Source organism: Sceloporus undulatus, chromosome 5 (genome assembly GCF_019175285.1).
Source record: "Sceloporus undulatus isolate JIND9_A2432 ecotype Alabama chromosome 5, SceUnd_v1.1, whole genome shotgun sequence".
In the NCBI taxonomy this organism is placed as follows: domain Eukaryota; kingdom Metazoa; phylum Chordata; class Lepidosauria; order Squamata; family Phrynosomatidae; genus Sceloporus; species Sceloporus undulatus.
Genome location: NC_056526.1, coordinates 27,825,978 through 27,845,826, shown reverse-complemented (window position 1 = coordinate 27,845,826; position 19,849 = coordinate 27,825,978). Strand labels below are relative to the sequence as shown.

Here is a 19,849-nt window from a genome sequence, read left to right as displayed (position 1 = left end):
AATGATTGCCATGGGCTCAGATGTGCTTATACTTCCATCCTATGCACAGTAACATTGGAACAGGCACAGTAACCTGAGCACAGTTTGTGTCTGGATAAACATAATATCTGTATGAAATTGGATATTAGGTCTTAGTCCTATGCACATTTGGGCATAGACTCCCAAAGGGTGCTCAACGATGGTTCCTTTTCATCCTGGAGAGAGGTGACCAGTAGGGTCCCACAAGGCTCTGTCCTGGGCCCAGTGCTATTAAACATCTTTATCAATGACTTGGATGACAGAGTTGGGGGCAGACTTATCAAATTTGCAGATGACACCAAATTAGGAGGAATAGCTAATACTCCAGAGGACAGGATCCAAATTCAAAACGACCTGAATAGACTAGAAAGCTGGGCCAAAGTTAATAAAATGAAATTCAACATGGAGAAATGTAAGGTACTGCACTTAGGGCAGAAAAATGAAATGCACAGCTATAGAATGGGGGACACCTGGCTGAATGAAACTACGTGTGAAAGGGATCTAGGAGTCCAAGTAGACCACAAGTTGAACATGAGTCAACAGTGCGATGCGGGAGCTAAAAAGGCCAATGCGCTTTTAGCCTGCATCAATAAAAGTATAGTGTCTAAATCAAGAGAAGTCATAGTGCCACTATATTCTGATTTGGTCAGGCCCCACCTGGAATATTGTGTCCAGTTCTGGGCACCACAATTCAAAACGGACATTGAGAAACTGGAGCGTGTCCAGAGGAGGGCGACTAAAATGGTGAAAGGTCTGGGAGCTGGGGATGTTTAGCCTGGAGAAGAGAAGGTTAAGAGGTGATATGATAGCTCTGTTTAAACATTTGAAGGGAAATATTGAGGAGGGAGCTGACTTGTTTTCTGCTGCTCTAGAGAACAGGACCCGGAACAATGGATGCAAGCTACAGGAAAAGAGATTCCACCTCAACATTAGGAGGAACTTCCTGACAGTAAGGGCTTTCGATAGTGGAACACACTCCCTTGGAGTGTAGTGGAGTCTCCCTCCTTGGAGGTCTGTAAGCAGAGGTTGGATGGCCATCTGTCAGCGATGCTTTGACTGAGAGTTCCTGCATGGCAGGGGGTTGGACTGGATGGCCCTTGTGGTCTCTTCCAACTCTACGATTCTGTGAATGAAGCATGGGATAAACAGTCAGAAGAACTGGAATCCCAGATATGGCAATTCACGGACCCAAATCCTGTGGATGTCTTATGCATGTGTAAATTTCCCTATCAAAGTGATGGGACATTTTTGAATGATACTGTATAGGATATCCACATTCAGTCTCCCATCCCACAACAAATCACTGTTGATCCTGTTTAGCTTTCATGATCAGATGCGATCTGATGCCTTTAGGGTATTTCCTAGGCCCAAATCCAATTTTGAATCCCAATTTAAGTAGCCCCACTGAACCAATGGAAACTTTATGTGTCAACATTTGGTTAAATTAAGTTGATTCGATGAGTCTAACCATAGTTGGAACAAGAGAGCCAGTGTGGTATAGTGGTTTGAGTGCTGGACTGCTTCTCTGCAGCCCAGGATTCAAATTTCTGCTTGGCCATGGGAACCCAGTGGGTGACCCTAGGGAGGTTTCACTCTCTTAATGTCAGAGGAAGAAAAAAGGCAAACCTTCTGTGAACAAAATGTGCCAGGGAAACCCAGTGATAGGCTAACAATAAGTTGGAAACTACTTGAAGGCACACAAAAAATAGTTGTAACAGTCCATTGCTTTTGATCTTTAACTTGTGTGTTAATCCAGCACTGTGTGCACAACTGCTCATCTGTGTGAATCAAGTGGTCTATGTCCAGGACTGCAGCTTTGGCTTATTAGACAAACTGAGATGGGGAAATGGAAAGTCCACTTAGGAAACTCAGTTCTCCAGGTCTTAAGCCCTTCTCTACTGAGGATCTCAGAACAGATTGGAGTTGTGACATCATATTAGAGTAAACATGTCAGACATGTGAATGAGCCAAGGCTAGGATTGCCTGCTTTTGCTCTGACTCTATTCTTTGCACAGCAATTTGATCTGCAGCAATTAGCAGGTGATATTAACTCCATGTCATGAAAACCTTCACCTACTGATATCACCATAGTAAAAGTGAAAGGCAGGCTGCTGCTGTTGTTTTTAAGTGTGGCCACTTGGCAAAAGTAGTTGAAGCTGGCCTTGTCAGACAGGTGAAGTAGACTGTGTTCAGGATCTTATCTTAGTTCAACAAAACACTGGATTGTTATTATGCTTAAGGGATTTCCATTTCTGTAATTATTTTTTAATCAAATTATCTTTGCAAGAAGAAAATAGGGGCATACTTCTGTTCTTTGGGAGGGGGAAGAGGAGAAACAGGGATCATTCGGATTATGTGTTCAAATTGATCTATGTGACAGCATGGTATAATGGTAGGACTCTGGCAGACTAGGGTTCAAATATCTGTTCAGCCATGAAAACCCACTAGATGATCCTGCCAAAAAACCCAGGAGCGGGTCACTGTAAACTGGACTGAACCTGAAGGCACAAACAACTCTTCAAACTATGAACCTAGCCTCTACCACATTTTAGACTTGCATATTCTGGTTCAAAAAGAGCCATGTGGCATTTGACATGTACTGTACCTAACATATGAGGAACAGAGACCTGTGCTGTGAAATTGGGGGGGGGGGGGATTGTATAGCTGTCACCCCTCCATTTTTTAAGGGTTATGGTAGAAAGAGTAGCTACACTGTTGCCTTCCTTTTTTGTTTACAATGGTGGCAGATAGCTCACATGAAGTGGTGATCAATTGACTCTGTGTTATAGTCCAAAGTTCAAAGAAATCATCCAAATTGCCGAGTCTGTTTTGAGAACAGCTTCCCTACCTTGGATAACTCATTCTGGACTGAGTATGGATTGAAACCTAGCATGGATTCACAAATCCAAGTCCATTGATGTGGAAGCCACCACTGTTTTAAGAGCATTTTCCCTAGAAAGTGGAGACTTCCATAGAAGTTGAAGTTAGTCCCTTTAAGAGTAACTGCAGAAATCCCCTTTGCCAATCTGTTGTAATCAAATTCTGAAGATGGGCCACCAGGACTGATATTGATGTAGAACATTTGTAGTGTTTATTTTGGTCATGCTGGCCCCTTTCAGCTCCTGTACTGAGGCCCATCTTTACAGACTGAGTACTGGGTTCTAGTTCACAGCATGGATTAGGAGTCTAGTTCTGGATCTGAGTGAATGTAATCTATGACATCATTTCTGGTCTGTGAGCCTAAGTCATTTATCTGTTATGGTTCATTAGAACCATCGAATCTTAAAGCTGGAAGGGGCTGCAAGACCATTTAGCCCCATCCCTTTCCATGCAGGAACACACAGCTAATCTTGAATGATGCCTATCCACCCTTTGTTTAAAGGCAACTACCAAACTCCAAGGAATCCATTTCATTGTCTATATTGGACACTGTTGAACAGCTCTTACAATAAATTTCTTCATAATGTTTAGGTGACTTTCTTTGCTTGTAATTTGAATGCATTGCTTCATGTTCTTGTCTCTGGCGTAGCAGAAAATAAGCTTGCTCCAGCTTCTATATGACATCTTTTCATAGGTCTTCCCTTTTCCAAGCTAAACAAACCTAATCTCCTAAATTGTTCTTCATAAGGCTTGGTCTCCAGACCTTTGATCACCTTGGTCACTCTTCTCTGGACATGTTCCAGCTTGTCAATATTCTTCTTTAACTGATGTGCCCAGAATGGGACACAGTATCCTAGGTGAGGTTTTCCTAAAGCAGAAGAGAGTGGCACTACTATTTCCATCAATATGGATTCATGTCACATGGTCAGGATGGGGAAGGTTTGGCTTTCCAGATGTTTTGGATTTCAGGTCTCAGAAGCCACAGCCAGCATGACCATTGCTATTGAACTATGGGTGATGTGGTCTAAAATATCTGGAGGCCTACAGATTATCCATCTCTGCAATAGACACTGATGACATTCATATAGTTAATGAATAAGCTGCACTTCAAATCACAATGGCACTGCTTTTGAGGTAGATGTATAACATTTATCCCCATCAACAGTGTATTACTCTTTGTGTTCACTCTCTCACACAGAAATGCTTCCTTGAAGAAAAGAGCACTAAAGGGTCCATATATAATTGAGCAACCACTGTAAATTTCTTCCTTTTGGAGACTGATCTGAAAGTCCCCAAGAGTTATGATAACTTGATTTGGTACATTTTGACATTTCATTTCCCTGTACCTCATTAATTTAACCTATTTAGATTAAATAGAATCATGTAACACAGTGGTAAGGGTGTTGGACTGGGACTTGGGAGCATCAGGGACCTAGAGCAATGAGGTAATGAATGGGTTTGGTTATAGAATAGTAACCAAACTATATTTTGGGTAACCAGATGTTGGAGAGGAAAGGCATCTCAAACCATTAGTGACTGCATGGAACAGTAAACTTTAGCAGCAGGTATTTTTGTTTTGCAAGAGGTTGCATTACATCCACAACTGTTATATTCCTTTGAAGGTAATCTGTCAGGGGCCATAAGCCAGTAGTGGATGGAGCTGGAGCCAGAAGGGGGAAATGCCACCAGAACCAAAAGTGGATTTGGCTGCTTGTTTTCTTGTCCCCACTCTTTTTTTCTCATGTCTGTTTTTTGTTCTTCCTCTCTTTCTGCCACTCCTTTCTTCCTTCCACTCTCTGCTTTCCCCTCCTCCTCTCTTCCTTGCACTCTTTCTTTGTCCAGTAGGCTACTGGGGGATTTATGGCTAACTCTTGCAAGAAATGTATCTAAACTGGGGAAAGTGCAACCTGCTTTTGTGGCTCCCAAAGCCCCATACTAGTCCCATTTTAACCCCTTCGGTGTGTTTTAGATGGCTTTTCTGCCTTCAATGTGACCCAATCTGTACAAACTGAACGCAGATATATTGATTTCCCTTTCTTCCAAATAAATTTCCTCAAAGCCCATTGTTTGGGGCAAAAACTATCTATCCAATGCAGTTCTCATCCCCACAGATACAAAGCCTCATTTGCATGGTTGCAGGAGTCCCTTGTAACATCTAGTAGTAGTAGTAATAATAATAATAATAATAATAATAATAATAATAATATTTAATTATATATATCCTGCCTCTCCCTGCAGATTGAGGCAGAAGAACAACACAAATATAAAATTACAAGTAGTTAAAATACATTCTCATTATGCAAAAGACAAAAAACAAAAAACAAACAAAAAAACTTAAAAACACAGTAAAAAACCTGTACATGTGCAATATCATATCCAATTCCTCATCGATCTTCCAAGTGGAGTATCACCTTATGCTGTTATAGCAGGTCTGGGGGATAGGCTCGCTGGAAGAGATCCATCTTAATTGCCTTCTTATAGGCATCTAAGGTGGTAATGAGACGGATCTCCTCCGGCAAGCCATTCCACAGTTTGGGAGCCATCACAGTGAATGCCCTATGGGAAGTAGATCTTAATCTAGTCTTTGGACAATCCAATAGGTTCTTACCTGTAGTTCTGAGAGTGCGGGGCAGATTGTGTAGGGAGAGGCGTTCCTTCAAGTAACTTGGGCCCAAGCCATGTAGGGCTTTAAAGGTAATAACCAACACTTTGTACTGCGCCAAGAAACTAACCGGAAGCCAGTGAAGAGATCTTAAGATTGGTGTTATATGGTCAGTCCTAGGTGTACCAGTGACCAATCTGACTGCTGCATTTTGGACCAACTGAAGTTTCCGAACTTGATACAAAGGTAGCCCCATGTAGAGTGCATTACAGAAATCTAAATGAGAGATTACCAGTGCAAGTACCACTGCTTCAAGGTCCTTTTGGTCCAGGTAGGGATGCAGTTGGCGTATCAACCAAAATTGGTACCAGGTGCTTCTGGTCATCACATCTATTTGAGATGACATTTGTAGTGATGGATCCAGAAGAACCCCCAAACTGTGAACTTTGTCCTTTAGGGGAAGTGTGACCCCATCCTGGAGTGGTTGACAAATCTCCATACCTGGACTTGGGGAACCTATTGTGAGTACCTCCGTTTTTTCTGGATTCAACCTGAGTTTGTTTTCCCTCATCCAGCCCATTACCAACCTAAGGCAGACATCCAGAGGAGAGATGCCATCCTTAGTCATTGCAACAGTCGGAGACATAGAGAAATAAATGTGGGTGTCATCAGCATACTGATAACACCGTGCCCCATGTCTCTGGATGATCTCTCCCAATGGTTTCATGTAAATGTTAAACAGCATGGGGGACAAAATGGCGCCCTGGGGGACACCAGATGTCAGCTCTCTTTTAGAAGAGCATGAGTCCCCCAGCATCACTAACACCAACAAATGACTCTTTTGGGATTTGCAGCAATTTCTGCTCTTGTTTGGGAGTGTTTTTTTTTTCCATGTGGCTCTCTGAGTGTGCCAGGGAAGAAAACTGGACAGCAGACAAGCCCGAGTTGCTCACTCCTGTTTTAAAATAAAATAAAATGCAGTGGGGTGTGGGACTGGTCATGGCAGGATATAGTTTTCTGAGTGCCATTGAGGAGTATGGCCAATGAACCTTGGGTAGCTGCTCATTCTTGCTATAGACAGTGATCATCTTACATGGATTGTGGAGAGTGTTCATCAGTCTCACTGATATATGATGAAGAAAATCTATGACCGCATCAAAGGTGTCAACAAGAAAAATAGTAATTGTGTGAGCCTTTGCCACTGATTAGTATGCATGGGACATTTGTTTGGCAGAGAGGCAGTATCAGTAGTCTGGAAGCCACCACCTTCTTCCATAATCATCCTACATATATCCTACATACAGTCTTTTTACCGTCAGGAAATTCAGTAAAAGAACATCACTAACACTTCACCTCACTTTTAGTACTAGAGAAAGTTCATCTTAATGGGGGGTGGGGGGTGGGAAGTGAGTGAGAATGTCTGTCAGTTTTGCTTTTCAGATTGTTAAAACTTCAAGTTTTTTACAGTACCATTATGAAGAAATATGAATTTTAGCAAATTCTTCAAAAAGAAACTGAAATGAACATCCTGCTAATTTACATAGGCCAGATTCAACTATGTTGCACATTCCTGCCGTATGATTGCTTGCAATGTACAGTCCGTATGTTGCTCATTCCTGCCTGAGATAACATGGATCTGTTAATTTGCATTTTTCCCAGATCCATTTTTTTTAAAATGGATTTTTTTCTTCATCCTCAACATGAAAAAATTTGTGAATTTTTGGTTAATTCTCATGAAAAATAGACACAATTCTAAACTTCCCTTAATCATCCATGATGCCTGGCATCTACCTATAAAGCATTTTGCTTTATACTTGTATCTGGAAGTTGTTTCTGTGGAACACAAATCCTACAACCCACAACGGGCTATGCTGTTGGAGTTTTAGTTCAACTTCCCCCCTCAGAATCTCTGATCTCAAGCTATACAGTTTGAGATACCAGTACTTTCTTGTTCCCAGTGAGCCTGGATTTGCAATTTAGGGTCCAAAACTGCAGTCCAAAAACATATTTGAAGTAGTCATGTCAGCCATGCAGCATAATACAACAAAATCCAAAATCCATAAAACAGTGATACCTTTGTTGGAACAACTAAATGCACAAAATACATCATGCAAACTTTCAAAGCTTCACTGGTTTCTTCATCAGGCCAAGATGTTAAAAATCATACAGGAGAAGAAAAGTGACAATATTAGGATCATGGGCCTACATTTTGTCTCAGATGTTATTTCTATTGTCAATTAAGATGGTCTTGAGTGATGTCAGCCCACTCCCCTTCTTGCACATGTGGGAACACTAAATGACAGATAATAAAATTTCATCTCCATTAGTAACAGAAAAATGTCCTAAGCTTTGCCTATGTTCATAATTTATTTTAGTTCAGCACTAGCTATGGTTATATCTCTTTGAACAAAAGCCCTGCTAGGTAAAGGCAGAATCATTTTTGTATAGACCAAAATGCCTAGAGAATGGCATGGTTGTTGTTACCAATAAGTATTGCTCCTTATTGGCTCAGTTAGCTAGAATCAAAAGAGGAGCAGGTGCAGTTGATCCAAGTGCAGTAGGGACATAGTTCCCAGTAGAAGTTGTCCTGCCTTATTTCAGTAATTTGCCTTCAACCCATGCTATATCTCTCATTTCTGTGTTGCATCAAAAGCTAAGAAAACTCAGAATCTCATATGAACAGAGCACCATCTACTGGTTACTGTTTATATTAGGAAAAAAGCAAACTTTCAGACATAAGAAAGTTGAATCTCAGAAAATCAACCAACAGGTTACATGACAATGTAGTCATCAGCCCCTTAGATGTTGGGATTTCCACTGCATGGATACCATGGAAGGTCCTGATTTGATTAATATTAATAGATACCTTTTCATGCATTTATTTGATATAAAAGGTAAAGGTAGTCCCTTGACATGACTGTCTAGTCGTAACCAACTGTAGGGGGCAGTGTCCATCTGTTACTAAGGCGCTTTACAGACCACCCAAAAGGGCAGTCTGCTGATGCCCTCATTTGCTGCATGGAGAAGCCTCAGTGGACAAACCGCGTGACTCCTTCGTGCAGCAAAAAGAAGCCGCAAAAAGCGGCTTCTTTTTGCGGTGCCATTATGACGCCGCAAAGCACCACTGGTGCACTTGCAGCATCATAATGGTGCCGAGACGTGTGGACGCTAAGTGTCCGCTACGTCAAAATGGCGGTGCCTAACCCTAACCCTAACCCTAATATGTGCTGAGCATGTACTTTTTGGCGGTGTAGAACCCGCCCAAGACAAAGAGCCAGAGTTGTCTGAGGACTGCTCTGGTGGTCATGTGGCCAGCATGACTGCACTGAATGCTGTTCTCTTCCCACCAAAGTGATACCTATTTGCATGCTTTCGAACTGCTAGGTTGGCAGAAGCTGGGACTACTGACAGGAGCTCACCCCATCATGCAGTACTCGGGCCTCGAACAGACAACCTTCTAATCTTCTGATCATCTCTCTTCATTCACATAGCTTATAAACAAACAGTACATATATGCCATACAAAAAGTTACAAAAATTCATAGGCTGGAGTCCACTTGTGGTTTACTCTAGTGTAACCAGGACCTATGCTAGCAGAACTACTTTTTCTGATATTACACATTGTAAACTGCTTAGGGAGTGCTAGTTCATGGTTAGAAATATACTTGCTATTGCTATTGTGTAAGAAGGTACCTCTTTATGCAGTTGATCCCACTAGGCAGAATAATGCCTGGTAGACATCTTTCCAGCACAGCTGTGTCCCTGGTCCAAATGGCCACTGATTGTTCACTGAGTTGTTCCAGGAAAGGATGTGCATTGTCCTTTCAGGCATGCAGATATCCATGTAAATATGCTGATGGAAGTTTAAGAGCTTGGCTTAATAGCTTTGGACCAGCACAGACATGTGTGCTGGGAGGGGGTGGATAGTAGAATTTATTCTGGGCTTTGCAAGACTAAATGTCAGCCCTGCCCCAGGAGAAGAACAGGATATTTTGTGTTTTTCTGTCCTGGTGGATACCCGTAATGGGTTGGCTCTCACAGGTTTCCCAAAGACTTCAGAAACTATTTATAATACAATTGTAATGGCTGTCCAGAGTGTCCATGCCTTCCTACTGATGATGTGCACAACAAATATTTGCCCAAAATTTTGTATTTTGCACTAGGTAAATAACATTTTTAGCAAAAAACAAACAAACAAACAAACAAAAAAAACCCCCAAAAAATCAGAAATATCATAGACTCATAAAATCATAGAGGTGGAAGAGAGCTCAAAGGCCATCAAGTCCAATCCCTCACCATACAGGAATACACAATCCAACCCCACGCCCTACAGGTGGCCATCCAGCCTCTGTTTAAAAACTTCCAAAGAAGGAGAGTCTGGCCCGTTACAGACGGGTGTAAAGTACATCCCCAGGATGTACTAGGGTTAGGAAAAGGCGTCCATTCTGGACGCCCTAACCCTAGTACGTCCTGGAGACGTACAAAATGGCGGTGCACATTCTAAATGGGCACAGTCATGGGGACGTCACCACTGTGGTGCCTCCAAACGGGGTGGTGTGGAAGTGACGTCCTGGCGCCACATGAGGGCGTCTGGGGCACCCTTTCCACGTAGCTGGAAGGAGCTCCATTTCGGAGCTCCTTCCAGCTTTGCGTCGCTGGCACAGCCTTCAGACAGCTGCGCCAGCGACGCAAAGCGGAATGGGGCCAAGCAGCCCATTTCTGTGTGTCCCCACCGCCATTGGGTGTCCTTGGGGCATGAAGCCCCAAGGACACCCCTTTCCAGGCTGCGGGGAAGCGGCCTTTTGCCGCTTCCCCACGGCCTGGAAAGCGGCGGATCGGGGCCTCAGAGGCTTCCGCTGTGGCAGCTGAGGCCCTGGTCCAGCAGGGGAAGGGCCGTATACAGGCCGCCCCAAAAGGGTGGTCTGTAACACGCCTCTATCTCACTCTGAGAGAGTGTGCTCCATTGTCGAATAGCTTTTACCCAATAAAATACAAGTACAAAACTTTGGACTTTAATCACACGGGGAAAATCGGGGATTTAAACAGCAAAAATCATGTGAAAATCAAACAATTATGATTAACATTTTCCCATCAATGATTTGTTGCTGTTTATTCCCAGGATAATGTCACTTTAATGGCAACATGTGTTAAAAGGTTAATCATGATTGCTCAATTTTCACACGATTTTCATGCAATATTTGCTGTTTAGCTCCCCCTCAATTTTCCCTGTGTGATAAAGTCCAATGTATCAATAAATCAGTGTATCAATCAAACAAATCAATTAAATACAAAACAAAATTTAAAAATTTAAAAAGTATCTCATAATTTATGGTGACTTTTTGGAGATAACCTTTTTCACTGAAAAAATATGCTTTAAATCTTTAGGATAGAATAGGCTAAGGAGTGGGGGATTCAACTGTTTGGTTCATTCCAGGCCATGGTCTACCTCAGCTTCTTGGTATTGCATTCCACAGAATGGTCAGAAGCATGGCAAATGTCTACCTTTGCATCCAGTGGGCACTGTGTTTATGAGACAGAAGATACTGAAAGTTTGTACCTGCCAGACAGAAGACCACACTGCTCTCAGATTCCAGGAAGCACTCCACAGGCTCCTGCTCTGCAACAGTGGTGCTGGTGCAAAGGCCTTATTCCACCCCAGTATTTTCCACAACTGAATTCTTTTTCCTCACCCCATACCTCCCAATATCTCACAGATGAAAACAGAGAAACCTCCAGAGTGTGGCCAAACTGGAAAATGTTATTCATGAGGAAGAACACACATGCAAGACTAGAGACTTTTACCTAAGCCTACTGAGAAGAACAAAGCTGAAATACAACCTTTCCTTTCACCCTACTAAGTTAATTGAGAGCAAAATACTTTTGTACCTGGAATTCAGCTGGGAGCAATAAACCAGGATTTGGGGGGGGGGGGGGGGGGGGGAGAGCAGATGAAAAAAGTGGGGGGACAGAGAATTATTCGGGGCTGTCTCTGCCAAATTGGTTGAGGATTATGATATAGTCATGCTGCTGAAAAAGCCTTATTCCATCCCAGTATCTTCCCTCACTGAAGCCTCTTGCTCCTCACCACATCCTTTAGTACACTTTCATCAGTTTGAAGCAATTGCACCCAAAGCTTAGAAGGTTACTTCTGAAAAGCAATTCATCCCAGTTATTTTTTTTTACAACATTTGGAAAGCTTCCTGCTGATGTTATGAGTTATTACAGTTTTTAAAAAGTAACTCATTGCATTATTGTTAGCTTGATTCCTGTCTCCCATTTCCTTTGAATACCTTTTTTTCTTTGAGGGGAAAGGATGTCATAAGCCTTGAAAAAATGTCAAAATACCTGTAAAAATCTCATTCGAAAGTAACTTTAGAAAGTACCTAAGACCGTGACTTATTATACAAATCCTATAGTCAGCTATTGCCAGAAGAGGCAGCGATGGAGGAGGTGGCGGTGGAAATGCAGTGGCCAAAGGTGATAACCAAGTGGTAAAAGTGGGGCAGAAGTGAAAACTTTTCTAACAAGAACAAAAGCTGCCCAGTTGGTAAATCAGTTTTGCCTCATGACTGATGTATAATCTGTACTGAAGAAATAATCCAGTTTGACACTGCCTTAACTGTCATGGCTCAATGCTATGGAGTGCTGCGATCTGTAGTTTTGTTAAGCTATTTATTTTTCACTCTGTCAGACAGCTCTGGTGCCATAATAAACTACAAAGCCCAGAATTCCATAGCATTGATCCATGGATGTTAAAGTGGTGTCAATATACATTATTTCTGCAGTGCATATTAGACCTGAGACAGTTTCCACTGATATCCCCCACAGCTGCTGTGTCCCGCTCAAGAAAGTGCTTATGTTGGCATAACAGACTATTACATTAGCATAGGATACTGCTATTTTGAGATGGAGGCTCTTTTGTTTGCCATGCAATTAAATACATAGAAGTGTCACCAGGACCTCCTTTACACTGCACAGTTATAGTACTATGATTCCACTTTAACTACCATGGTAATGTGGAATGGAATCCTGGGATTGGGAGTTCAGGGAAAGATGCTTACAATTCTCAAAGGGCTTTAATACCTCGCCGCACTACAAAATCTTAAAATTGTACCATACATAACCTTCATCTCTCTCTCTCTCTCTCGCTCTCTCTCTCTCTATATATATATATATATATATTCTTACATTCTTATGTTCTAATACATTATTATCTAAATATCTTTAATATATCACCTCAGTGCTCCCCTTCTCCAGAGCCATTCCCATCCTTATATTTCATCCAAAATTTCAGCTCCTCTTGTGAAGCTAATTTCCTGTCTTCTTTTCTCAGTGCTTTTTCAATATCTTTTTTCCATATTTCATCAGTCATTTCTTTTTCATAGTCCTTTTTTCACTTTTGGTTTACATGTTAATTTGTCATTAATCACTAATTTCCATACTACTTTATACCAGTCCTCCAATTCTACATTTATTTTCATTTTCCAATCTCTTGTTATAATTAATCTTGCTGCTGTAAACAAATTTGTTACCAAATCTTTTTCCTCTTTTTTCCGTTCCCCAGCATTATATAATGATAACAAAACTATATTTGGCTTTCTGTCAATTTTTATATTCATAATATTGTCTATTTCTAATATCACTTTTCCCCAAAATGTTTGTACATATTTACATTGCCACCACATATGGATATATGACCCTACTTCTTGACAACCTCTTCAACAATTTTTTGAATTATTCTTATCAATATTATGTAATCTCACTGGTATCAAATACCATTTCCAAACCAATTTATAATAATTTTCTTTAATCTGTACTGATAGATTTTTCAAATGTCTTTGTTCCCAAACTTTATTCCATTCCTTATCACATAGTTTACATCCTAATTCTTCTTCCCATATTTATTTCAAAATATTTCCTTTTATCTTCTTTCCTTTATTCTCCATCAATATTTTATAAATTTTACTAATTGTTCCTTTCATATTCTCATTTCCTTACATTTCTCTTTCTTTTTGAATTATTTGTTCAAATTGAGTATGCTTTTTCCTTTCTACATTTCTTTTCTTCCATTTTTAAGCCATTGTTCTATTGCATATAGGGAAACCAAGACATTTTTTAGATTGTAAGCCTGAGGGCAAGGAACTGTCTGACTAAAAGATTGTATGTACACCGCTGTGTAAATTTACAGCGCTTTATAAATAAAGGTTAATAATAATAATAATAATAATAATAATAATAATAATAATAATTTTTATTCCCATAAGTTTTTCTTTTATATTTCTGTTTTCTACCCTTGCATTTATCCAATTTTCTATTCTATTTTCTTTTCCTTTAATTCCTTATCTAACAAACCTCTCAAATTCTTTGGGAATTTCTTTTCCATTATTATTGGTGTTATCGTTGAGTCTTCATTCATCCAATACAGGGAGAGGCGGGATATAAATAAATTATTATTATTATTATTACTACTATTAATTCTTTTTTATATTTACTCCATATTTCTAATATATTTTTCATAAGTGGATTTCCAATTCCCTTAATTTCTTTCCTAGTAAACGCCCTAAAAAAATATTCTGCATTTTCTTATCTGTTGCCTCTCCATCTAATTCTAACCATTCCAAATCTGATACCCCTAACATACCTTCTATCACATATCTCAATTGATTAGCCTCATAATATCCTCTTATATTGGGAAGGCCTAACCCTCCCTTTCTTTGTGGTTTGTACCAAAATTGTTTATTTAATCTAGTTCTTTCCCCTCCATTACAATATATATTCAGTAATTGTTGCCATTTATTCAGTTCGGTTTCTGACACTTTTAATGGTATCATTCCAAATAAAAAATAATAATTTTGGTAATATTTTCATCTTAATTAATGCTATTCTTCCAAACCATGATAATTGGATTTCATTATATTCTATCAATTTTTTCTCTACTTCCTTCCTTAATGCTGTTAGATTTTTCCCTTCCATTTCTTTTAATGCTTCTGTATCTCTGATACTTTCTGCTAATATTATGATGTCATCTGCATGTCTTAGATTGTTGATGTTCCTTCCACCAGTTTTCATGCCTTCCTCCTCTGAGTCCAATACTGCTTTTCATATGATGTTCTCAGCATACAAGTTAAATAGATAGGGTGATAAATGCAGCTTTGCTTGACCCCTTTCCAATTGGAAACCATTCTATTTCTCTGTATTCTTCCCTAACTGTAGCTTTTAGTACAGGTTATGCATATCAATTGGCGTGGCACACCCATTTATTTAAGAGTAATCCATAGTTTCTTATGATTTATACAATCAGATACTTTGCTATAGTCTATATATATGCTTCTAATTAATTACTCCATCTTAGTGGTCTGATTCCTAGCTCTTACTAATGTTTATATAACCTTGTCCCTTGTTATTATTGTCTTTATTAGTCAGCTGTATTACCTGGCCAGTTACTCCCCATTTCCAAGGTCACATCACCCTGGAATGACAGATACTATTAGGGATAAAATCTATTTAGAGTTAGCACTAGCAGAAGCCAAACCCGAATAGACATCTGAGAAAAACTACCCAAAATGGCATAATAGAACAATTAGCACATGTCACCCTAATCTTTTTCATCCAAAGTTCTTCCAGTTGTTTCCAATATATCAGTCATGACAATTCCAGAAGCTGGATGTATTGAAGTCTGGTCTGTATTAAGGAGGAAAAATAGTAACCAGATATCAGTGGTGTAGCTGGGGGGGGGGGGGGGGGTTGAAGGCATTGCCCCCAGAAGTAAGAATTCTATCCCTCCAAATGAATTTTTCCTTCAGTTCCCATATTTCTAGCATTGCAGAGTGAGATGCTGAAAATGGTTCATACCTAGAACTTGTCTATTTCCTGTCTTTGCATTCCCATGGTAACTTTGCCTGCCCCTTTTCTTTGGATACCTAAACTATATTCCTAAATTATCACTGCAATGTTTTAAGTCATAGCAGTGCTAGAAGTTTCAAGATTGAAGGAAAATTTCAATGGGTTCAGAATTCTTATTGTGGGAAAATGCTCTCATTTTGCCCCAAATCCTCATAGCAAGAGCCAGTGTAGTGTAGTGGATTGAGCACTGGACTATGACTCTAGAGCCCAGAGTTGAAATCCCTGTTTGGCCATGGAAATCCACTGGGTGACCTTGTGTAAGTCACACTGTATCAGCCTTAGTGGAAGGCAAAGGCAACCCCCCTCTGAACAAATCTGAATAAATAAATACCCATGATTTAAAAATCTATGGTCACCATAAACTGGAAATGACTTGAAGGCACACAGCAACAACAACAACAACAACAACAACAATGGACCTCCTTTAATACAGAGGCCAAGAAGCTAAGCATACATGAGGATGCCTAAACAAACCAGAGGGCAAAATCCTATTATTCTTTGCTCATGGGGTGGTAACAAACTAAACCTTTTAAAAAGCTGAAATTAAAATACTGCATGATACAAAATACAGTGGAAGAAAATCAATCCACATTGTCTATCCTAACAGAAACCACATGTCAAAGCTAAATTGTTTTCTAGTTTTGTGGCTTGTATTGCACATTGGGAAGTAATTTTGGCCTCCAGAGTTTGAAAAGGGTTGGTTGGTGCAAAAGTGGGGTGTGTCAAGAAAACTCCACCTCTTGCCTAAACTCTGCCAGGGAAGAGAAAAGATCAAAGAAGGGGGCTGACCCTTCAGCTGCTCACTAAACTTTAAATATCTGTGTATGTTGTGTACACAGACATTCCTGCAAACTCGATAAGGTCACTATTCCCTCCTCCCTGAAAGAAAAGCCTGATCATTAGTGTCTGGGGGTAAAAATGGCAAAAGAGGCCCACAACATGAATGGAGATGCTTTTCAGGTAAGTCCATAATAGTAAGAGATTCTGGTTATTGGGTGGTATATGAATACTACAAGAGAGAAAGTAAAATATGAAAAGAAAAAAATTGCTACTAGTTACAGGGTCACTGCTTTTCAAATAGCTTCTGTATTTTTTGCCATCAGTGATGGCTTGATGTATAGCAAATATAGCAAACATGCAGCTTCTGGATATTGTTGGACATCAAGTCCTGGAAGCCTTAATATTTATAGCTCAGGGTGAGGAATGATGGGTTTTACAGTTTAATATTGGCAGGGAGGGGGGGTCACATGCCCCGATGCATAGCAATAAAAGATTTCATGACAATTCCAGAAGCTGGATGTAAAACTGGCAATGCTTCTCAATCCAGTTACGTTGGAAGAGGGCTAGCATTCCAGTGCTTAGCATTTTTTCCCTATGTTTAAAATATAGAGTTGAACTGAAAATTATTGTATAAGTAAGCTGAATGGGAACTGTAGGGCTATAGGGCTATTGCAGGAAAACACATAGGTTACACTGATATTTCCAACAAACAATATGTAAAATGTGAGTGTTATACACAACTGTCCATGTATATGTGATGTCAAGCTAGAGAATGCTTGCGTTTAAAATGTGTGTTCATTTGAGTTTGGTATGCACATTATTATTTGTTGTGGAGAAGTACAAGTGAAAGTCAAGTACACTGTGCAGCAGACTTGACATTTAAACTTGGCCTTAGTTCATGCCAAGTGACCATGGCCAAGACCCTGGTGAGGTCATATAAAGTTCTGCTAGGTGGAACTCCATTTTCTCTCCTACCCAGACCAAACTTCCACCTTGTACTGCTACAGCCTCTCAACATGGCAGAAGTGGCAAAGTGTCCAGTTATGTTCCAACAGCTAGTTGCACAGCAAGCTTTGAGACCTCCCAGGGATCCTCCAGAAGACACACATTAATGTGTATCTAGTGATAAAAACATAGAATAAGATGTTTTCCTCAACAGCCAGTAAATAATTGTGGATGGTGCAGCTGCTAAGAATTGTCTTTTGGAAGGGGAATTTGGTCACTGCAAAAAATTTATAGATAATTCCAGCTTCTGCATAACCCAAAAAATGACTTACAAAGTAATACATTGGACGTAAGCCTTTGTAAGTCAGTACCAGGATGCCAGCCACTACATGTTAATCTGATTAGTGCTTGCCTCAGTGCAGAGAAAAATATGAATGAGGACTCCTCATCTTTGTTGGATGTCCATGAATGCAGCAAGTCCTCTGAAATTCAAAAGTCCTTTCCCTTGAAAATTGGGAGAAAGGTTCAAGTCTTATCTCTCCACAAACAGCACTAAGATTCAAAAGCGGTAAGTCTTCCCTGCTTGCTTCCAAGCTGTCCCAGAGCTCAGGTTGATACTGGACAAGATGGTTTCCTTTTCTCCAATCCAGAAGGTCAGCGTTGGCTGTAAAGAAAATACATCAGAAATCTGTGGAGCCCCGTAAAAAAACTTGTAAACTTGATTTGACTTTGTCATTTCTGCTCTTTATTCTCCAAACAGTATAAACAGTCTTGTGAACTTCATTGGGTAAGGTTCTCACTTGTTCAGCTATGGTCCAAATTAATGGGCTTAACTTAAAAGACCCAAGTTTACCATGATGGAATTGGATTAATGGGTCGCTGACTTAATAAAATTAAGTGATGTACAAAATATCAAGTCTACATGGAGTCAGGATAGATTGCCAAACAAATATTTACTGGATTGATTTAAGATTTTCATCTTATATTGTGTAATGTACCCATAGTGTCTGGGTTTGATGTCATCCCTATTTCATTAGCAAGGCTGTCTGCAGTGAATAGCTTTTTAATTAGCTTCTTATGCCAAGATATTTCTCAATCTGTTTTTGAACACACAGCAGACTATATAGAGTTTGGCACAAGTTTGCATTTGTCTCAATTTTTCTCTAACAGCATTTACAAGAAAAGAATTCTGGTACAGCTTCAGTCTGAACCATTAGGTTAATGGGAAGAATTGTTGCTAGGATGTGCCTTTGAACCAATTGTGACTCACACTGACCCTTTTGTAGGGTTTTCTTTGCAAGATTAATATGAAAGAAGGCCATTGCCTTCCTCAAAGACTGAGAGAGAGTGACTTTACCAAGGTCACCCAGTGTTTTTCTGTGACTGAGCTGGGATTTGAACTCTGGCCTCCAACTCTGACAGTCAGACCACAACACCATACTGGCTGGCAGCAATCTTGGCCATTTAAGAAAAGTTTTTCCTGTCACTGGTTCAGCACATACTGTTTTATTCACTGTTAAACACAGAAGAAGGTAGTCAGAATTAAAGCTTGGAAATGTTAAGTTTTCCAACTACAGCTCCCAGAACCATTGCTACACTGGCTGATTTTCTGGAAGCTATGGTTTTCAAAAAGAAGCCTGTGGTTTTCAAAAAGGTCAGTCACAAGAGCTGGCTGTACTCTTAATAAATTTGAATAGTAAGTCAGGCTTCCTTTTTGATATACACAGAGTCTGAGTAAGGTTCCAGTCCTTGTTGCAGCAAAAGAGAAATTGCCAGTTTTAAAATACAGAACATATTTTACAAACCAGCATATCCACACACATCTTTAGAAGAATCTCCTCCCCTCTTATACCACCCTACTAAAAATATTGGGAGTAAAAACAATTCTTATCTACTTTAAGGCATTAGATCCAGATCAACCCTTCACCCAGTCCTTTCAGCTGTAGATGCTGGTGGTTGCAGGTGCAATGTAGAATTAAAGCAGTTTGAAACCACTTTAATTGCCATGACTCTGTCCTGTGGAATCCTGGAATTTGTAGTTTGGTGACATAATCACCCTAGTCTGTCAGCAAACTCTGAGGCCCACCAAACTGCAATTCACAGGATACCATCATAGCAGTTAAAGTAGTTTCAAACTGCTTTAATTCTGCAGTGTCAATACACCCAGCAGTGTCACTAATCCACAGGGATGGAACACCGTTAACTATTCATTTATTACATAGGAATCCAGCTACATTGAAGAAAGCAGTGGCCAAAGTGATGCAATTTCCTTGATCTTTTCTCTCAAAGAAGAAGTGGGAGCTTTAGCAAGAATACTCCGCATATTTGAGGTATGTGTTTCATCATGTAAATAGAAGAAAATAAAGCTACTGGTGTTTTAGAAGCAAAATCTAGTTACCAGAAGTCCACTCCTTAATGCAGAATGCTTTGCTATTGATTTGAATGTCACTGCCCTTCCTTTTCATCTCCATCCATATTCATTATGCATGTAAAATGTCTAGAAAAGACTACAGTGCACGGGGGAGACAACTGTGGTGGGATTGTGGAAAACAAAACAAACCCCATAAGGGGCCAGAAGTCAGTTTAAAATTTAAAAGAGCCAATGATGTGTTTGCAAGAACAGCAGTGATAGGTTTACATAGGCCTGTTACAGACGGGTCTTAAAGTGTGCGCTCTGTGTGTGCTAGGGTTAGAAAGGGACGTCCTTTCCGCCATAGTTTTC

The 19,849-nt window shown here is 40.1% G+C and overlaps 1 protein-coding gene across 2 annotated transcripts in view; it reads left to right on the top strand.

The window, feature by feature from the left end:
• Nucleotides 1-16,207: 16,207 nt before the first annotated feature.
• The window catches only part of PAH (phenylalanine hydroxylase), a 41,071-nt gene continuing 37,429 nt past the window's right edge, over nucleotides 16,208-19,849 (top strand). For both annotated transcript variants that reach the window (XR_006104225.1, XM_042470036.1), the window contains exons 1-2: nucleotides 16,208-16,362; nucleotides 19,350-19,457. Coding sequence is in view for 1 of the 2 variants with exons in the window: in XM_042470036.1 (XP_042325970.1) it covers nucleotides 16,321-16,362; nucleotides 19,350-19,457 (150 nt within the window). In the remaining variant the exon portion in view is untranslated. The remainder of the gene's footprint in view (nucleotides 16,363-19,349; nucleotides 19,458-19,849) is intronic.